The sequence below is a fragment of the Cervus elaphus genome, chromosome 24 (assembly GCF_910594005.1).
Source record: "Cervus elaphus chromosome 24, mCerEla1.1, whole genome shotgun sequence".
In the NCBI taxonomy this organism is placed as follows: Eukaryota; Metazoa; Chordata; class Mammalia; order Artiodactyla; family Cervidae; genus Cervus; species Cervus elaphus.
Window position 1 is genome coordinate 16,971,760 of NC_057838.1, and position 22,198 is coordinate 16,993,957.

At 36.9% G+C, this 22,198-nt stretch overlaps 1 protein-coding gene across 15 annotated transcripts in view; it reads left to right on the forward strand.

The window, feature by feature from the left end:
• Positions 1-22,198, forward strand: part of RBMS3 (RNA binding motif single stranded interacting protein 3) — a 1,032,337-nt gene that overhangs the window by 585,635 nt on the left and 424,504 nt on the right. For all 15 annotated transcript variants that reach the window (XM_043885913.1, XM_043885914.1, XM_043885915.1 and 12 more), the window contains one exon: positions 3,979-4,070. In XM_043885913.1, coding sequence (XP_043741848.1) covers positions 3,979-4,070 — 92 coding nt within the window. The remainder of the gene's footprint in view (positions 1-3,978; positions 4,071-22,198) is intronic.

Below are 22,198 nucleotides of genomic sequence, written 5' to 3' on the forward strand. Positions count from 1 at the left end.
TCCAGTTACTATGAGCAAAAAACCAGGTCCCTGTTTTAGCAAAGGACAGCACTTCAGTCATGTTCTAGAACCCCCTCAACACTTCCACTTTCTCAGGAACATTATCCTAAAATTTATCTGTCTTTCTGCCTAAAGCTTTGATTTCTTGACTTCGGCTTGAGCTTTCTTATCAGCATTCAAAAGTACTAAGAACAGTATCTGTCTCATAGCAGAGCAACAAATAAATACATGTTTAATATTTGGAATGAATACTCAGTAGTACTGTAACCCAGGCCAGGGAATAGATACACACATGTGTGTGCAGACAACTGGGCCACATTCCCAGAGATACTTATTTCATTTTTCCAGAGGTGAAAAATGAGCATTGGTTATTTTTTACACTCCCAAGTAAGTGCATCTAGCATCTAGCTAAGGTTGGAAACGATAGACCATAGCATCTCCCATGTTACAAGCAACAAACATAAACAGCTCCTTAGCCTCGCATACCCCTCAGGCTAAAGCTGGCTCCTAATTCTCCTTCCCAGCAACAGACTAGCAGACAAGACTGTAAACACTCTCTACTTGTCCATCTCACTCTTGCTCTTCAACTACTCAAGCATCCTTCGGTCCCATCCCTGGCCTGTAGCTGAGCGTGGGTGAATATATGATATACACTACTGTATATATATTATATATACTACTGTACATACAATAAGCTACAAAGACCTACCGTACAGCACAGTGAACTATATTCAATGTTGTAACAACTATAATGAAAAAGAATCTGAAGCTGTCCGCCTGAAACTAACACGATATTATAAATCAGCCATGGTTAAAAAAGACAAGTTCACATTCCTAAAACACTGGGCGTCTCAAGCGCCCATCTTGCTCCCACAGTGGCATTGGACACCAGTGGTCTCTGTCTGTCTCTTTGGCTTTGAGACATCTTCTTCCCTTTGTACTTCTTTCTTTCCATCGGGTTCTCCTCCAGCCTCCTTTGCGATCTCATTTCCTTATCTCACTAACACTTCGGTGGTGAAGTTTTAGCTCCAAACCTGTGCTCTTTGTTTCTGCTTACACCAGGCACTTTTGTCTTTTTCCATTTCTGTAAATCGTACCTTCCTGCTGTTGACCTCCTAGATTTTATTTCCAGTCTTGTTCCCCTTTCTGAGCACCAGCCTAATATAACCAGCTACTACTTGACATTTTTCCTTAGATGTCTCACAGGCATTTCTGGCGCACCATGTCTCAAACTGATATTTTAATTTTCCCTCTCCCCTGTTGCTTCCTCCTCCAGGCTCCCAATTTCTGTAAATCACATCTCCACCTACCTATTGGCTTATGCTGAAAAAACAGTGGTAATCTTTGTCTGTTCTGTTTCCTTTATTCCCAACCTGGTCCATCCATCACTGGGTCCTGTTAATTCTGCCTCCAACATGTAAGTCAAACCATCCATTTCATCCTTTCTGTTTCACGGCCAGTTGCTGTTTGTCCAGATTACTGTAATAGCCCCTAGGTCATCTCCCTGATCCCACTTCTATCGCCCACCTCCCCTACAACCAATCCCATCTTCAGGACAAGCCAGTGAGAGGGGTATTATAAAAATGCAGGTCATCTCATGCCACTGCTTTCTTAAAACCTTCAGTAACAGTCAATCATCAGAGTCTGTGGTATATGCTCTCATTTTCTTTCAAGGAAGGCAAACCAATTTGTTACTATAGATTCATTTTTGTGGTTATTCATTTTATGTTCATCTCCCAACTCAACTATAAGCTGAGTAAGGATGCAAACTGGAACTATTTTTTCCCCACTAGTCTATACTCTGTACCTGGCAAAATGCCTGACATAGAATTTCATTATTGAATGAGAAAGCAGCCTGTGGATGAATGAGGAAGATGGACCAAAGCGTGAGGTGGAAAAGGTGACTTATCAAACCTCATGTAGCCCATTGTGCTGAGAACTCAATCACCCCCTGGATAAGTGTGCTGACTGAATGAGCTGGGTTGAATTTTTTTATGGAATTGTTATATTTTATGTGCTAGCCTCAACGTCTAAGGGATTTTGAAGAATTGTGACCTCTCTCTGGTGGGCTTCAGGGGCTTCTAGAAATAGGTTGCAAAGTAATATTATAAAGTGATGCACTGTACAGTGTATTTGGAAAGGCCTGTGCAGATTTGACTTCAAATCCTGCTCTACCAATTAAGCAACTTGTGATTTGCGGGGTCAGTCTTGACACCTGGCTTACGCTTTGGTTTCTCTATGTAAATACATAAACAGGCATGAGGACAATGGTATTGATACCTGTATTATTATCATTTCATCAGGACCCAACACGTCACCCACCCAGGGCAGTTGTTGGCCCATAATAGATAAAGTCTATATCTTATTTTATCGTATGCTCCTCCTAACACTACTTCTAGACTTATTTTTTGCCCTCTTTCCTCTTTTTCCCTCATTTTACTCATCTCAGTGGATGGTAATTCTCATATTACTCACATAGTTTGAATTTTGTGGGAAGAGAGGAATTAGTAGTACTGACAGAGCAGGCTTCCTTGTGGATTTGAAACACAAACTTCCCAGCTTTTCAAGAGCATTGGATGGTACACTGATGAGTAACAAGTTCATTTTTGGTAAACATGCTGGGAGGGAGAAAAAGAAGATAAGATTCAGGGGGAGAAAATTAAAAAGTTAATTACAAGAAACAACTTGGTAATTGAATTCCTATCCACTCTTTAGTTATTTCGGGGAAGAGGGTCACAGTTCGCGGTTAGTAGGTTTGCCTTAGCAGTGCTCCTCAAAACTTCTACATGAGACAAGCAAGGGGATGCAGAGCTGACAGCGGGGAAGAGGAGCAGGATGCGTGTGGGGTGGGCTTTGAGTGCCCTACACACGTTCTTGATCATTTCTAGTCTGAAATATTTTTGGCAGCTGAAATTACTCTCCAGTGAATCCCTGACTAATACAGCTGTATTTCATGGGCATGCAGAACCCCCCCCCCCTTTTCATTTAATACGTTTTACTGGCTATTTCTTTCACCTCACTATACACACACACAGAGGCACACAAAGTACAATGTAGGCAACTTCGGGGACTTCCCTGGTGGCTCAGATGGTAAAGAATCTGCCTGCAATACGGAAGACCCGCTTTGATCCCTGGGTTGGGATGATGCCCTGGAGAAGGGAACAGCTACCCACTCCAATGTTCTTGCCTGGAGAGTTCCATGGACAGAAGAGCCTGGCGAGCCACAGTCCATGGGATTGCGAAGAGTCAGACATGACTCTTTCCCTTTCATAGGCAACTTTTATGCTCTTTTCAGATTGTACTTAAGCTTTAAAAATTAGCAAATGAGTTTCTTATTTTTAAAAGACATTGGAATATTTATCTATTTATCGTAAGTTCCTTAACAGTCAAAATTGTTTATTTAGGATGTTATCTTTGAGAGAGACACGTCCTATAATGAATTAACATGGGCCTGGAGATCAGCTGGGACTAGGCTCAAATCTCCCTGGACTCACTCATCACCTTCAGTCACTCACTCCACATGCGCTTATGGAATGGCTGCTTGAATGCCAGAAACTAAGTTTGCCGGTACTAACTTCATGCAGGTTCTAGCACTGCTTTTAATACCATCAAGTTTTTTGAGGGTTAGAAAATTACCTTTTGAGTTAAACTTTTCTACATTTTTCAGCATTTTGTGTTCCTAATTCTTGCAACAAAGTCATTGAAGAAAGAAATGATTAAATAATGTTACCTCATTCACCAAATTCATCTAAATCAGCTTGCTGATTGCATAGCCAATCTCCAGAGCGACCTCTAGAAAATAAGCACGTTGCTGTTTTATGTTTAATATTGTGGTCTCTTTCCTGACACGTTAAGGGCCATAGATTGAGGTCTGTGGTTCAACCAGGGTCATGAGTGCGAGTCTGACCACAAACACCCATTCCATCAGTGACACAGAGCTGCTTGCGCGTGCTCACCTGGGACTTTGTGTTTTCACAGGGTATGGTTTTGTAGATTTCGACAGCCCAGCAGCTGCACAGAAAGCGGTAGCGTCTCTCAAGGCAAATGGCGTGCAGGCACAGATGGCCAAGGTAAGAGCAGTGTTTCAGTTCTGCTTTATTATTTTTTTCTTTTGTGATCGTATGTTTTTCCATTCCTATGAGATGAAATTGGAGTCTGTGACCATTTGAATTATGTTTGTTAGGGGGGAATAAGAAACCTCATCGTAGACTTGGCTTGGAAGAATCTGGCTGGTTTATTTCATCGACTCTTTGTGTATATTTATTAATGTTCTCTTTTATTATGATTACCTTATTGGCAATTCGAGGGCACTTGTGAAATGTTCTATTTTACCCCAGATAGGAGAGGTGTGTGTGCGCGCATGTGTAATCTGGGGTTCTCACCTATGAACAGTTTTGGAAGAGTACAGTTCTCAGTAAGATGTCTTTGATAAACTATGTGTTGAAAAATTGCTCATTGTCATGCTGCGGAGAGATGATCCCTGAATGAGGGGATGGTCTGATCTGTGCAGGGAAATGAGTTTAACCCAAGTGTGTATTGTCTGTATTAGTAGGATTTCACTTTGGCCTTTATAAATAGAGTTTTCCTAGGTAACAGTTTCCTATATATTAATAATTTTCAATACACTGTTATTGTTTTGTAAAACAAGTAGTATGGAACTTTCTTTCTACCTGAAAGATTATAATGCATTTTTATATTCAAGAAAATAAATAAAATCATTTATAATAATTTCTTATCCTGATATTGCAGTGGTAATCACAAGAATCTACACATATCAAATGACTTAGAACTACACACACATATTGTTCACTCAATGGCAACTTCCTGGTGTTGATATTATGCTAAATTTAACATATAACCTTTGGGGGAACTAAGTGGAGGCCTCAGGGGATCTCTCTATACTAGCTTCCTGTAAATCTATGATTATTTCCAAATAGAAATGCTTTAAGTATCAGTCATAACATAGGAATGCTCGGTACATATTTGTTTTAAAATAATGGTCATTTTGGAGTTACTCATATGTCACTTTAGTTTTCTGATTCCTATCAGTGAATGTGTAGATCTTTGGCTTCTCAAAAGTTAGGTGGAAAGTCAATAGGTCTTGAAATACTGACCTAGTGCATTTATGTCATATTTATGTATATATTAATACTTACTCTCAACTTTTCCCAGAGAGAGCTGAGTTTACACTAAGTTGTCAGTTTTTTGGTCATTAGAATTTTATTATCATTGCTAAAATTCTTTGATGACATCTTCCAGTTTCAACACCTGATAACTAGAGGTGGGCTATCTGGTTTTCTTCATCTTCTCACAAGCTGACACCTCCCGTATCTGTTAACCTCTCACTGCGGGTCACTGCCCATAGTGATTACTTTGCTGGACTTGTTGCCCTTAATGGCACATTAATTGTTTTTCAAGGCAGGATAAATTAGAATTTGAAACCTTTCAGCTGTGTAATACATTTCTCATCATGACTGTGACTGGAAGTTTTGAATTTGGTCATGAGCTAAGATTGATGAAGTTAATCTTTGTAATTAATAAGGGAATTACATACATGTCTTGGTTTAAAGGTTACCTGACAAAAGAATCAAGTTACTTGGCAACTTGAGTAGTAGCTTCTTATACCCAGCAAACACGTGATATAAAATATAGTTATTAGGTATATGCAAAAGAGAAATTGAATTTTGACTGAAAGGCAGAACCTATTGACAAGAAAATGATGAAACACATCCTTAAGTAAAACCCCTGTTATTGGCGTATCTTTGATCTGTTCTCTGGATACACTGCCAAAGTTTGCAAATTGCTAGATTGTGGCAGTTTAGAAGTAATGATCACAGTCTGTATAATCTCCACTGTTCAAATGTCTCTCAGAAAGAGAGTTATTTGTTGGATAAAAACCACTTGTGTCTTGCACAAGAGGAAAAGAAAGTTGTCTTTGATTTTATAACCACTGAGAATTCATTGTGAATATTTTCCTTTTGTTTCTGAGCATTTTGGTATACAAGGACTCTCTCTCTCTTTTATATACACACACCAATCACTGACATCTCATCTATACAGGAAACTATCAAAGGGAAAATATTTTAAAGAGCTTCTGAAAATGATTAATTATACTCAGCATCTTGACCCTTGCCCATGCCCCCTGTACACAGTAAGGAGATTCCAACTGGGATGCTTAAAGGCACTTATTTCATTTCTGGAGTTGTTTAAAGATCTCTGCCATATCAATTATGCTGTTCTTATTCTCTTTTTCCTCACTGATTTTGAATCTAAAGCCTAGAGCTATAGGGCCACATCTGCCTACTGGAAAACTTTCAGCAGTAAATGACTCTGTAATCGAACTACCCAGAAGCAAATAAATAGCCTCCCTTTGACAATGAAATGGAACAAGCTTGACCACCTGTATTAGCAGATTTCTCACTGAGCTATTGGATTTCATGGCCTTTTTTTCCTTTGTCCTGGTGATAACTGTTATTTATTATCATATAAACCTGCAGTCTGCAGGGTGTGGAAAACTTGCACTATATTTTTTGCCATTCAAGTACCTAGTGAATTGCTGCCTGCATCCTTGTTCTTATCAATATCCTACTATGCAGGTGGTGGACTCAGAATTTAATGACTCCAGGATTTTCAAGCAAAAATGCCACAAATAACCTAGGTTCCCAATAGCAACCTGGAGCAAACATGAAACATTCCAAGTGAATCACTTTATATAGCTAACTCCAGTGTGTGCATATGAAAAATTCAGCTGATTTGTCAACAAACAGGAATTAAACAATAAATTCTCCAGTAAGTGGTAATTGATTAATAATGTATAGCCATTAACACAGACTATGATTTTCTGTGTACTTGCTGTTCTGCCAAAAAAGGTTTTTAGGGATCAAAGGATATGTTTCTTTTAGGAGAACACATTTAAAATATTTTATTAATACACAGCAGTTAAGAGCATAGGTTTGGAGGGAGATAAACTTGGCTTTGAATCCTGGCTCCTGTACCACCTGGCTGTGTGACCTTGGCTAAGTTATTTAAATATTTCTGAAATTCTCCAATAATAATACTTTGGTTATAAGACTGCTGTGAAAATTTACTAAAAAAGATAACAAAGAATTTAGCATTGTACTTAGATTATATTAAAATTCAATGAATGTCAATTATTCAATAAATATTGTTATGCTTTAAATTTGTTACTGAACTTTCCATAAATCATGATGCATGCTTCAAGTGTTACTTTATTTAAAAAGTTTTCTGGAAAAAAAAAAGTTTTCTGAGAAATACAATCAATAGGATCAATCAACAAATGTTTTAATTGCTTGCTAAGTGGCAGGCACTGTGCTAGGCGTTGGGAAATCAAGATTTAATAAAACTTCTTTCTTATTCTGAATTTTCATCATGTACTTTATCTCTTGGAATAGATACAACTCTGGGTTAAAACTATTGACTGTTGCTGTTCTTGCCAATTTTAGGGTATTTAGGAGAAAGTCATTAATATGTCTCAACCATAAAAGGAAAACAGCTGAGGAAAAGGAAAAAAAACAAACTACAGTTTGCCTTGTAGGTGTCTGTCTTACTCATTAACAAGAAGGTTGTAGAAAGGCAGTGAATGTCTTGAGTGCCGTCAAGGTTGAGGCTGCTCTGTGAGTCTTCACATGTGGTGTTCATCAATACGTTTGCCTCTTCTTTTCTAAAATGCCGCTTATTGTACCCACATTTAAGCCGGGACTATGAAAAGGGCAAAAGGTTGAAGGATCGTAAGACTGATTCTGAAATTTTAAAACCTTTTCCAGACTCCTAGCTCAGGAGTGTTTACACTAGCTAGTGTTTACCCTAGCTCATTGTGTTTACATCTCAGTGGCCAAAACTGAGTCATATGGTTTCTCCTTTAGCTGCAAGAGATTCTAGAATGATGAATATTTTAGTTTGTTGACCTGTAGAGGAGAAAAGCAAGAATTGCTTATCTGCCTGGCTATTTGAGCAGCAAGGGAGCCCACTTCAAAGCCTCACCCTGTAATCACATGCAGGGACAACATCATAACCAACAGGCCCAGACTCAGCTGCTTAAAAACAAATTATCAGTACTTCTCTGGGGGTCCAGTGACTAAGACTCTGTGCTTCTGATGGAGGGTGTCTGGGTTCGACCCCTGGTCAGGGAACTAGATCCCCCATGCCACAACTAAAGAGCCTGCACACCACAACAAAGATTGAAGATCCCATGTGTCACAACTAAGACTCACCACAGCCAAAAATAAATAATAATAGTAACGAAGTTATCTGTGTCCCCACAGTATAGAATGACAGAAAAACAGGAAACATGGGTCTGAGGGAAACTACCACTTGTGAACAGAGGGTTTGGAAAACAGAAGTCACTGATAGCTAATACATGTAGAATTCAGCTGGGCAGGAGTAGAATTCTTGTGTTGTCAGTATGGAAGTTTCCTGGTTAACCAATCACATCATGCGTGCCTGCCATCCAAGATTTCTCTTGCCCACTATTTCCCAGGGCTTCATGGAGGCCTCTCTGGAGGACTGCTCAGCTTTAGAAACTGAGTTTTTCTGGATGTAAATTTTGAAGCTCCAGCCACCAGCCGAGTTTTGGTCATCTTCAGCTTAGAAGGTGTCTTTCTTATTTCCCACGTGTTAATTACAATCATGAGAAAACAGAACACAGCTCTTTCCACCACAAGGAAGAAGTCACCTCCTCCTCAGAGCCTTTAAATAAAGTTTTATCAGGTCTACGACTATGACCATTGTACCAGTCACCAAAGGTGGTTCACCCCACGGTGGGATATCTAGAATAAATCAGAGTTAAGTCATCACCAAGGAGACCAAGTGTCCAAGAGGATGTCAGATCATCAGGAATAATGTAAAAAATATTGTGTCAACCATTAGGATAACATAAAAATACCATGTCAACCATTGTGGAGAACCAGGTTGGTACCAGAGGAAAGGAATTCTTTTTTATAAATCAGTGAACTTAGTCTTGGTTTGGGGGGGTGGAAATAATTTATTTTGAGATCAGAAGTAAAAATTTATAAAGTCAATGCATAAAGGAAAATAAATCCTGTAACTTCAAATGTGTATATGCATACAATTATTGTTTTTGGCCTCACTGAATAGCGTGCAGGATCTTAGTTCACCAACCAGGGATAGAACTCAGGTCCCCATCAGCGGGAGCTCAGAATCTTAACCACTGGATTGCCAGGGAAGTCCCCATATAATTAATTTTTAAAAACTCATCACCTCTGTGGAGTCCTAACAGTTATATTCCAGGAGGAGAAATTTAGTGAATGAATGAGGGACCTATTGCACACAATATTCTAGATTGTTTTAAAAGTTCAACCACTAGCCCCATGAGGCTGTCTACCAAAGCTACTCTTCTGAATGCAGAGACACATAAGCAGGATTCCTCATCCAGACTCTTAGGGTCTATAGCAGTATTAATATTGCTTTTAATCTGCTTATATTGCTTTGCTTTTACCATTTCTAGGAATACAAGAGTCAGCAGGCTATTTGGTGTCCAGGGATCACTACATTGGTGGGGCCTACTAGTAACCCACCAACAAAAGAAGTTTCTCAAAGGAGCTCATGTCAGAAGGAGATGATAGGGAAAATGTTGCTTTCTGTGACTAGATGGAAAAGTCAATCAATACATTTTATTTATTCCTACCTGTTACATTATTTTTGATGCAAATATGAATGGAATTATTTTCCTTATTTCTTTTTCAGATATGTTGCTGTTAGTATATAGGAAAGCAACTGATTTCTGTATATTGATTTCGTATCCTGAAACTTTACTGAAGTCATTTATTAGTTCAAACAGCTTTTTAATGGAGTCTAGGGGTTTCTGTATATAAGATCATATCATCTGTAAACAAAGACAGCTTTACTTTTTCCATACAATTTGAATGCCTTTTCTTTTCCTGCCTAATTGCTCTGGCTAGGACTTTCAGCACTGTGTTGAAGAAGAAGATGAGTGGTGAGCATGCCTGCCTGTGTCTTATTCCTGATCTTAAAGGAAAAACTTTGAACCTTTGCCATTAAATATGATGTTAGCAGTGGGCTCGTCATGTATGACATTTATAATGTTGAAGTATGTTTCTTCTGTACTCAATTTGTTTAGAGTTTGTCGTGAAAAGGTGTTGTATTTTTGTTATTATTGCTATAAACTTCTCTTAGAACTACTTTTTATTTTGGCATCCAGTGAGTTTTGGCATGTTGTGTTTCTATTTTTGTCTTTTTCAATACGTTTTTTTTTTTTCTTAATTCTACTTTTGATTTCTTCTTTAACAAATTGGTTTTTCAGGGGTATGTCATTTAATTTCCACGTTTGTTATTTTCTTTGTTTTCCTTCTGTTATTGACTTCTAGCTTTATAACACTTTAGTTGAAAAATATACTCATTATAATTTCAGTTTTCTTAAATTTTCTTATATTTATGTATTTGACCTATCCTAAAGAATGTTTCTTCTGTGCTCAAGAAGAATGCATATTCTGCTACTGTGAGATGGAATGGTCTATCTTTGTCTCTAAGGTTCATTTGGAGTAAGGTATAGTTTAGGTCCAATGTTTCCTTATTGATTTTCTGTCTGGATGATCTATTTGTTGTTGAAAGTGGAATAATGAAGTACCTTACTATTATTTTATTGTATCTGTTTCTCACTTCAGAAATTAGGATATGTTTAATATAATGTTGGTGCTTTGATATTTTTGATTGCTATATATTCTTGATGAATGACCCCACTTTGTCATTATATAATGACCCTCTTTGTCTCTTGTTACTATTTTTGATTTAAAGTTTACTTTGTTTGGCATAAGTATAGGTATTCCTGTTCTCTTTTGATTTCCACTTGTATCAAATGTATTTTTATGGCCCTTTACTTTGAGAGAATGTGTGTCCTTAAAATTGAAGTGAATCTCTTGTAGGCAGCAATTAGGTAGGTCTTTTAATCCATCCAGTCAGTCTAGGTCTTTTGATTAGAGAATTTTATTTCATTTACATTTATAGTAACTATTGGTAGGTAAGGATGTCCTGTCATCTTATTAATTTTTCTAGCTATTTTATAGTGCCCTTGTTCCTTTCTTCTAGCTGCCTTTCTTCATGAATTGATTATTACCTGCAGTGATGTGTTTTGATTCCCTTCTCTTTACCTTTTATGTATCTAATATAGGTTTTGCTTTGTGGTTACCATGAAGCTTACATTAAGTATCTTATGTATTTTAACCTGATTACAATGTAATTTTCAATTACACACAAAAATTATTTTCTCCCTTTTATGTTTTTGATGTCACAATTTACCTCTTTTTATATGGTGTAGTCATTAACAAATTACTATATAGTAGGTTTTTAATATCTTCTTTAACTTTGATACTAGAGTTAAATGGTTAACACAGCACTATTTTATAGAACTAGAGGATTCTAAGTTTGACTACATGCTTACATTTACCAGTGCATTGTATATTTTCAAATGTTTTTGTGTTACTAATTAGCAGCCTTTCATTTCCCCTTGATGAACCCCTATGACAAGTCTAGTAGTGATGAACTCCCTAAGCTTTATTTTGTGAGGAAATCTTTATTTTTCCTTTATTTCCAAAGAACAACTTTGCCAGATAGAGTAATTTTGATTGGCAGTTTTTTTCCCCCCCCTGCAGTATTGATTATTGAAATAATTTTCAACTCTGATAAACTGTTGTGATCTTAAACTAACTTTTACCCAGGGATATTTCTTTAATTCATTTCCCAACCAGTTACCTGGGAGGATGTAATTACTGAGTCTGCCAAAAATGGTTCGAGGTAATCATTCTACCTATGGACTGGAGGTGATGGTTGTGATTGGATAGGATGGACATCTTTATTTCTTAAGAACACATGCACCAAGGAATTGAAAATGAAGATCAATAGCACTTACATTTTAAAAGCTTTAAGGGAGTTTAGCATACAATTGAATATACATATATACATGCACATATATAATCTAGAAAATGTCTATTTTTTAAAGTTGTTTAATTATCATTTTTCTATGCAATTACTCAACAAATATAAAAATGTTTGACAGCTTCACAGTCAATTTAGCTTTTGCTTGAAAATGGAGCTTAAAGTTAATAATAAAATTAAATGATAGGTTTCTGCCATCTCTGATTTTCTCTGCACCCTCTATTTATTACAATATGATTTATATCAATTCAACATTTATGGAAGCTATTCACAAATACATTACGCAGGGGAGGTAGAAATTGGAGTGCTGTGAATGAGCCAGCCTCATACAGAGATGTTCTCCCTTCCTTCCCACCTCCAGGACACACATTTTATCCACTACTTGAATTAATCAAACTCAGGGTCTCCTGGCCAAACCATATTTGAACATTCTCCATATCTAAGAAGCATTCCAAACGAAAAGGCAATGTCCAACTTCAGGAAAGTGGTGAAATTCAAAGCAAGTACAGACTTTCTTTCCCTATCTTTCTCTACTGAAATTATTATTATTTTTAGCATCCCTGGAAAAGTGACTTAAGCAATTTTATGCCTTTCAATAAAAGGAATAAACTTTTAGGTGAAGTGATACTGAGGGCTCATTTTCTTATTCTGATGAGTAATCTTTACTCTCCCCGCCCCATACTGATGAAAGACTTTAGGCTTTTAGGATCCATTTGGTAGTATCTCTATATCAAACATAAACTATCTTCCCTGTTATTTTTGTTTAATGTAATTAAAGAGAACTGCTTAATAAGCCCAGTGCCACATGAAGTTTACATATAGATATTTTCTAATTCAAGGGTGAATTGCAGGAGAAGTGAAAGACCTTCTGAAATCATTATTGTACAAAAATATAATTCATATTCCATGAGAATAATGGCATATTGTAAGGGTACTAACAGTCACATTTATATTCATATGGATCTGGATTTAGAAGAAACTGGTTATTTGTGTAAGAAATTACACCAAATTTTAAAGATACAATATCAAACAAAGTAAGAGTATTCCTGTTGGAGAATACTTTAGTGTTGAATAAAATGCACAAAAGTATGTATTCTAAACTCCAAGAAAATAAAAATAATGATTTAGTAATGTAGAAGTCATTCAAAATATCTCCTCAGCCCTAGTTTTGTAATCCCTGAAGTAGATACTCCACATTTCCCTATGAAATATACAAGCTACAGGAAAAAATAATCAATGAGTAACTTCAAAAAACCAAGATTAACAGAAAATGAATTCCCAGAAATGTACAAGAATACAAGTCTCTACTTATACTTTGGAGCAGAATTGAGATTCTTAACATGCCACTACCTTATTAATTAATTTACACAACTAAGTCTAGTTTTCCTTAGTTCCCTCCTTGCTTAGCTTTTGGAAGAAAACATATTCAAACATACAAACAAGCCCACATTATACATAGCATATTGTCGAATACCGACACTGCTATAGTGATTGTCCCTGCTAACCATCATATTCAAGACTTTTTTCATTCTTTTAATGTTTTCAATAAAGAGTGTCTAGAAGCAAAATTTGAGAATATGTATTTTTTAAAAAGATTCTCCAGTCATACTGAAGGTTAACCATATTTGTGATCAACTTCTCTAGAAGATACAAAATGTTCTGTGAAAGGAACAAAAAATCTATGAAAATAGAACAAGTTTGAGTCCAAATTCAATAGAAAAAAATCCAGAAATGTTAAGTCAAGGAAAAAAATGAACAGACTGAACTAAAGAAATATTGCAAATAAAAATAGTGTGTTAACAAAACTGGATTCAATATTGGTAGTAGTAGGGACAAAACTGACACTGTAGAAAATAAAATATATGTCTTGAAGATCTGACTTAAAGAAGTTCTCTCAATACACAGAAAAACAAAATTGTCATTTTTTTTTTTTCAAAAAATGAGAATATGATGTGAAGAACCAACTCATTAGAAAAGACCCTGATGCTGGGAGAGATTGAAGGCAGGAGGATAAGGGGACGACGGAGGACGAGATGCTTGGATGGCATCACCGACTCGAAAGACATGAATTTGAGCAAGCTCCAGGAGTTGGTGATGAACAGGGAAGCCTGGTGTGCTTGCAGTCTATGGGGTTGCAAAGAGTTGGACATGACTGAACTGAACTATGATGCACATGGAGGCTAGAGAGTAGAAACCAATGTAATTATCAGCGCATCTTCCAGATAGAGAACCACGCTGAAACAGAAGCAATAACCCAATATGTCAGCTGACGCCATCTTTCCGGAACTGATACATCATTTGTGGAGATTGAAAGAATTGACCAAATTCTAAGCAAAATGGAAAGACAGATAGCTACAGATATTTGGGGACTATTTAAAATATGTACAAACACCCATGCAGGGGGGAAAAAAGTGGTTAACTAAGAAGGAAACAAAATTTAGCTCTTTTCATTTATTTACTATGGGGTTAAAAATCAGAAGACAATGGATTGATGATTACTGATTTTTGGAGGTAAGATCACAAAATTGTATATTCACCCTACTGAATGAAGCCACAGAAACACTATCTAGTTGAAGTGCAAAGCTGATCTTCTCAATATACATAGTTATTACCTCGTGTAGTAAATATCTATAAATTCAAATTTAATAAAAGACATAAGCAGACAAATCACAGATGAAATGTACATGGCCAATAACCTTAAAAGTAAGAATAAATATTACCAGTAATAAAAGAAATAGAAACAAAATATTATTTTATGATCAAATTTGCAGTGATTAGAACAAATAAAAGGGACTTACTTCCCTGGTGGTCCAGTGGTTAAGAGTCTGCCTGCCAATGCCCATGCATTCAATCCTTGTCTTTGAAGATCCCACGTGCCAAGACGCAGCTAAATCATGCACCACGACTACTGAGGCCATGGCTCTGAGCCTGCCCTTTGCAACAAGAGAAGCCACTGCAGGGAGAAGCCTTCACAACGCAACTAGAGTGTAGTCCCTGCTTGCAGTAACTGGAGCAATCCTGTGTGTAGCAGTGAAGACCCAGGGCAGCCAATAACCTAATTGATTAATTAATTTTAAAAGTACCATATTTTGGCAAAGTTAATAGTTGTTGAATGCAAATTGACCTGACTTTTCCAGAAATTAATCAAGGTCTACGTATTCGTTTCTTTCTAGAAATGTAGCTTTAAAAAAATCCAACATGCAGACCAAGACCTATGATAGCAGTAATTCTAAGTATCAACAATTTGAATATCAAATAGGCAAGAATAATCTTGGTAGACATAGTTTTGTAGAATAGTGGTTTGATAGGTTAGAGCAAACTTATAATCCATCTACTATTGATAAAATGGTATTTTTGAAGTATATTTACTCTTATGAGAAACACACCCAGTTCTAAAGTGAAAAGTAAAAGTGAAACTTAGTCATTCAGTCGTGTCCGACTCTTTGTGACCCCATGGACTGTAGCCCGCCAGGCTCCTCTGTCCATGGGATTCTCCAGGTAAGAATACTTTAGTGGGTTGCCATTTCCTTCTCCAGGGGATCTTCCTGACCCAAGGATGGATTGAATGGTATTTTTGAGGCATATTAATCTTGAGAAACACTGAGTTCTAAAGGAATCCCTAAATGCTGTCTAGGAGCTTTTTGGTGATTCATTCTATTCCATACTGCTCTAAGTTCCCAAAATGTTAATAGTTTCACTAGCGTACTTATGCTAGTATACCACTAGCTTTCCTTTTTTACTCATTTCCCTCCAGTTGAACTTTCTGGCCCTTTCTAATATGTATTTGACAAAAGAACTACAGATAGAGAGTGTTATTGCATCTTAGATGGAGGAAATGGTCCATGGATTAATGTCTGTACTGTGCCGTCTTGGCAATTGAGGCTCACCTCAGCCTTCGCTGGGACACAGGAAACCAGCTAATGGCTGATAATGTCCAGGAAATTAGTAACTCGTGCATATGGTAAACGCTCTGTTCCCAGCCAAATGATTTGTTTAACTGGTGGCTGGGTTCTCATAGGGATTGTTAGCAGAGTGGAATAGTAGGGCTTTATTACCCAGACTATGTGCTAATCCTTGTTTTTCCTCGCCTGAGGAACTTTACCATCATACACAACACAACAGAAAAGGGTATAACCAAACGGTCAAAGTGTTCAAGGCACCAACGTGCTGTAGTCAGAAAGGAACACTTATTTTTAAAATTTTAATGCTACTATTCTTACATAACATGGTTCTCTTAATTAGCTTAAAATTCTGTAGGATGAATTGTGAATATTTCTTAGTTGTGAGAAAAATATGAAATCAGATGTCACTTTGCTTAAAGTTCTGTTCCTATCTGTTCATTTTGTCAGTAATGGTGCTGATTATTTATAATCTGTTGTTTTCACTCGTTGATTTCCTACAGAGCATCAGGCCAGCCTCATGCTCTGTATTTTTGTGTGCATATTGTCTCATTTATTCTCCTCACCGCCTCTTCTCTTCCTGCCCTATTTTATAGTCAGCGTCCACTTTTCTCTCAAGCCACGGTTCATGGGCTAGCTCTTTAGGAGATCTTAATGACACTCGAGTCTTTATATGTTCACATAGAACCATGTTCAGCCTCATAGACACTATATTCACAATTTATAATTTAAATCTTACATAGGAGATAATTGGACACAGTCCTTCTGCCACCCAGACTATAAAATTCATGGAGGAAAAGACCATAATGGTTCCTGCCTCCACCATTGCACAGGTTTTGTCCATCAGATAGCATGGAATAGTAAACATTTGTTGAATGAAAGAACTCTATGTGGAGTTACCGTTGTACAGGTATTATCAGTGAAGAAATTAAATCTCAAAAATGCAACCTAACAAAAGTCATACAACCATTACCACATTCGTTTTTTTTTTTAATTCAGTAAGATAATAAAAGCACTGCAAAATATAGTATTTCCTTTTATTATCAAAACTGAACTTTATTAACTCTTTACCACTTCTCTGTGCAGTCTTTTAGACTGATTCTCAGCTGGAGACAGCTTTTTGCCCACAGGGACCACTTGGTGATGTCTGGGTGTCTGAAGACGTTGCAGGTTGTCACAGCTCAGGGCAAGGGTCTTGCCAGCATTTGCTGGCGTTCCTGGTACAGGATGGGGCTCCTCCCCTCTGGGTTGACTGCTTTAGCTACTTACCTTCTTCCTTCCTTCATCAATTCACTCAATATATTTCCATAGACTGCTTTGTATGTGGAGAACCAATGGTGAATAAAACACAGTTCCAGGTGAAAGGAAACTTATAATCTATAGGGAGGTGCAGATAAGTGAACAAGTAATTGTCACATGTAGTAAACAGTTATCTACAGATGCATCCACTGGCACATAGTGGAACACAGTGTATTTCATCTGGGATGCTCTCCTGAAGAAAGTAGCATCTAGGCTAATATCTGAAAGATGATTTAGAGCAATGGTTCTCAGCTGCAATTTCTAGAAATATTTTCGGGAGTCACTCTTGTGGTAAGGGGTTGATATAGTATCTAAAGAGTAGATATGGGCCAGGGAAGCTGCTAAACATCCTTTGTGAAACATTACCTTAACTCTCCCCCCACACAACAAGGAATTGTTTGGTCTAAAATACCAATAAGGTTGAGGTTGAGAAACCCTCTTTTAGAATGATAACAACAGATCATTGTGATATCATCACTGCATTTTTAAAACCCAACTTAATTTTGTTGTCTTCAATTAATATTTTTCTAAGTTGCAATTGACAATAAAATAATATTTATCTGTCAATTTATCTATCCAGCATCTATCTGTGACTTTTCATCTTATAAGTGACGGGAGACTATGTGATTACTTAATGGAAAGTTATTAAAATGTTAATACCTTTAATGATATGTCATACTTAATAATTTGTCATAGCTCTTTCTATCACAGTCCTATCTTAAGTGTCTGTGGCATTTCCTTTTTGGTCTAGTTCTATGAAGCCAGAGTCCATGTTTGAGTCAGTCTTCATTTTTCCCTCATGGTGGGCTTTTAGATTTGTAATTGGACAGCCCCATACAAGTTAAATCTCTTGGAGAGGATAAACAATTAAGTCTGCTGAAAAGTAGAAATTAATGGATTAAAATATATTTACTATACTCTAGTACATATAAATGGAGCCACATGATAAATTTTTGATCACTTAAAATTCTTTCAGTTAAGGCTCTGAAGTCATACATGATTAAGCTCCTTTTGGATAATTTGCTCTGAATGTTAGAATACTTTTTCAGAAAATGCCTCCATTTATTTTTTAAGAACCACCTTTGTAGTTGGAGATCATTCATTTTCCTTCAGGGCTAGACAACTAGAAGAGTTGAAATTTGATTAGCATTTGGCTACCAGCATGTCCTTTTAAAAAGGAGAGAAAATGATGATTAATTAAAATTCAGATGCTTTCAGATATACTTTCACATATTGTCTATGCTCACATACTCTCCAAAAGTAAAGCAAAAATAAATCTTATAATTTTATTTCCATTTTACCTTCATGTCAGTATTTTATTTTGAGACATTTCCCCCTCTGTGCAGTCACTACAACTTTCTCATAGCTGGTTTTTATAATTTGCATTGAAGATGATAATTCTATTTCTTCTCTAAATATTTTAGTGTAACATTTACATTCTGCTTATATATTTGTAAGACTTCCCTGGTGGCTCAGACGGTAAAGCATCTGCCTACAATGCAGGAGACCCTGTTTCCATCCCTAGGTCAGGAAGATCTCCTGGAGAAGAAATGGCAACCCACTCCAGTACTCTTGCCTGGAAAATCCCATGGACGGAGGAGCCTGGTAGGCTACAGTCTATGGGGTTGCAAAGAGTCGGATACGATAGAGCACCTTCACTTTCTTTCCTTATATATTTGTAAACTGTTTATCTTCATTTGCTTTTTCTTCTTTAAAATGCAGTCTGAAAAGCACATTGTGGATTAAGTGGGACAGCTGTGTGTGTGTGTGTGTGTATACGCTCGTGTGACCCAGCACGCATGCTCAGTCATGTCCGACTCTTCGTGACCCCATGGACTGTAGCCCGCTAGGTTCCTCTAACCATGGGATCTCCAGGCAAGAATACTGGAGTGGGTTGCCATTTCTTTCTCCAGGGGATCTTCCTGACATAGTTTCTGAACGCACGTCTCTTGAGTTTGCTGCATTAAAAGCTGAATCCTTTACCCCGCGCCACCTAGGAAGCCTGTGTGTGTGTGTGTGTGTGTGTGTGTGTGTGTGTGTGTTAGTCGCTCAGTCGTGTCCGACTCTCTGTGACCCCATGGACTGCAGCCCGCCAAGCTTCTCTGTCCGTGGGATTTTCCAGGCAAGAGTACTGGAGTGGGTTGCCATTTCTCTCTCCGGAGAATTTTCCTGACCTGGGGTTGAACCTGGGTCTCCTGTATCACAGACAGATTCTTTACTGCCTGAGCCACCAGGGAAGCCCGGGAAGCCCATACAGCTTATAAATCTTTAAGCTGAAGGAAAAAAGGCACTACAAATGTTTATTTTAGTGGTAAACACAGTCAACAGTAAAAAGGTCAATGCACCAGCATAAGAATGCAGCTTTAAATATAGTCAAGTCCCCACCTCTAGACTGTTATACATTTCAATCTACAGAATAATATTGTGTAATTTTATGGGATTCCTTTGCATTTTTTAGAATTCTAAATGAGTTGTTAAAAGCTGTGTATTGTTCTTAACACTGATGATTCCAGGTTTTAGCGTGTATTGGGGAATCATCATTATACCTAATGTACTTCACGGCAGATCGTTGTAGAAGAAGAAATGGGGTTGAGATGGGTTGCAGATAACAAGGGTTATCCAAGAAGCCTATAGAGAAAGTAGAAATGAGAAATGATATAACATTGCTTCATAAGTTGATGAACTAACAAAAATAAATCATGGATGTCTATTAGCCTCAGTCTTGGCAGTTCAGATTCTGCAAGGGGAAAAACAGTGTAGCTTTCTGATACTTTTTCCATATTTTCCCTAATTTAATTTTAATGAGTGGGCATAATGCATGGTGTATCCTGCAGGCTCCAGTGATTTATATCCTTTCACATTAATATGGCTCACATGGTCATTGCACTTCCAAAGATTTTGTAACAGCTAGTTAGGAGGTGGTCTGCTATGGCAATTAGGTCTGTTATATGGTCTTCTTGCTGTTTTCCCCTCTTTTGGGTTTTGTTAGAATATGGTGCAAAGCAGTTTTCCTTTTTGCTGCTTGGCAGTGTGTAGGTATCTTAAGAGTTAAGATATTAACTTTGGTGAAACTCCCAGTTTTCAGAATTCCCAACTTACTAAAACTGTTGCTAAGTAGGAATTTTGTTGATTCGTGTATCAGTACTATGAGGTTTTGAAGTACCTGTCTTGCTATCTTTGAGATATGTTATGATAAATGAGGTCGCAGATCACTCCTGCTTTTTATTCAACACAAACTCAGTGGTCTCTTCAGCACTGCATTTGGATGGATGTGTAACGGATAGTTAAAACTGTATTGTTGGGACCTGATTCACAATAAGGTGTGTGCAAATATTTTTCACACCAAAGAGATTTCTTTTCAAGGGTGTCTAAGTGTGTTTAACTTCCTTTGATCATCCATGTAAGTCTTGCTGGAGCCCAGAGTATTCAGTAACCCGTAGAAGCTTGCATCAGAGCTGGAGCTGGGCATGGTTTGCTCATATGCTAAGAATCTTTCCTCAGACTCTCAAAGTACAAAGCATCTATGAGAACCTGCCATGGGTAATTTCTTATAATAACTAAGGGAGATTTTATGAGCAGAACATATGTTGGCATAAGTGGACATGAGAAAAACCAGCAGCCAGATTAAACATTCACATCTGTTTCTGAGTTTTCCTGTATGATTCCTTTTCTACTTATTTATTTTTTCATCTGCTAGAGCTCACTTGCAGACAAATGTTGCTAATATCAGTGTTTAAGAAAAATAAATGGGCAGAAATACTCTCTCCATCAACATACTATTTTTTCTTTAATTTGGGAAAAAATCTTCACTATGTCAAGGGAGGGCAGAATTCTTTCACATGAAGCACAACTTTTCTATAATATGCAGTCCAAGCAATAGACAAATGACAGGAGATATAATCATTTTTAAAAATCTGAAAGAGAAAAAAAAGTCCATTTTTTTCACAGTTTGGCTCAGCATAAATATTCTAATAAAATAAGGTGTTTTGGGAAATGGCAACCATCCTATTTGGGACACCAGAATTGCTATATTGGGTATATTTCCAAGATACTGTAAACTGGTAAATTTATTACAAGTTTTAGATATTTGTGAGCTACTTATCAGTAGACTATGTAAATAGTAAATCATTAAATTTTTCATTATATTTAAATTTAATTTCAAGGTCCCCCTTTCTTGGCTGTACAATTGCTGAAAAACATTTCCTTTTTTTGGTTTTTTGGATTTTGAAGTTTTCCCTAAACACCTTTTCATAAAGAAAGAAAGAAAACTGAAACACTTTACATTTTTACTCCACTTTCAGAAAATTCATACCTTACTCTTGTATTTTTCACATAATTTTATACATGAGGTTACCAATCACCTTATATTAAAACTAAAATTTATAAAAATTAACAGTTCTAAATACTGTACTTAAAATTTTAGTTTATCATTTATTTATGATACTAGTTCCTTGCTGCTGGTTTCATGAGGAAAACAAAATTTGTTGAAAAAATATGCCTGCATGTATTTTATATATTTTTCACCTTTATTTTAGAATTTTAAAAATCACACACATATGCTGAGAAAATAGTGTAATAATAAGTTATAAGTATCTTTACCTAGTCCATCACCTAATGTCAACATTCTTCTACTGTAAGTCCTGTTTCTTCCAAGATTTTTCTCAATTTCCTCACACTACTAGACCACATCCCACTAAGTATTTCATCCTTAACTAGCTGAGGTTTTGTATACTACCTATGAGACCACCTCCCAATTGAGCTTTTTTTTTAAAAAAAAAAAAACTGCTTTAATTTTTGTGAAAATATTTTGATAAGCTTGATATAATGCTGTCACTTAACATTGCATTTAAATCTTTCTAACAAAATCACTGATGATTATCTAGAAAAAATGACTTAGGACTGAGTGTAATATGCTGATGAGATATTAAAGGATAAGGCAGAATGTGTTTCATCTTATATCTTTATTGTCATTGTTTCTGGGTCATATGCTGCTTAACTGTGAAGACTATACAATTTTGCAGAAAGCTTCCCAAGCATATCCCCTTGGGGTGGGTATTTTGGTTCTGCTACGC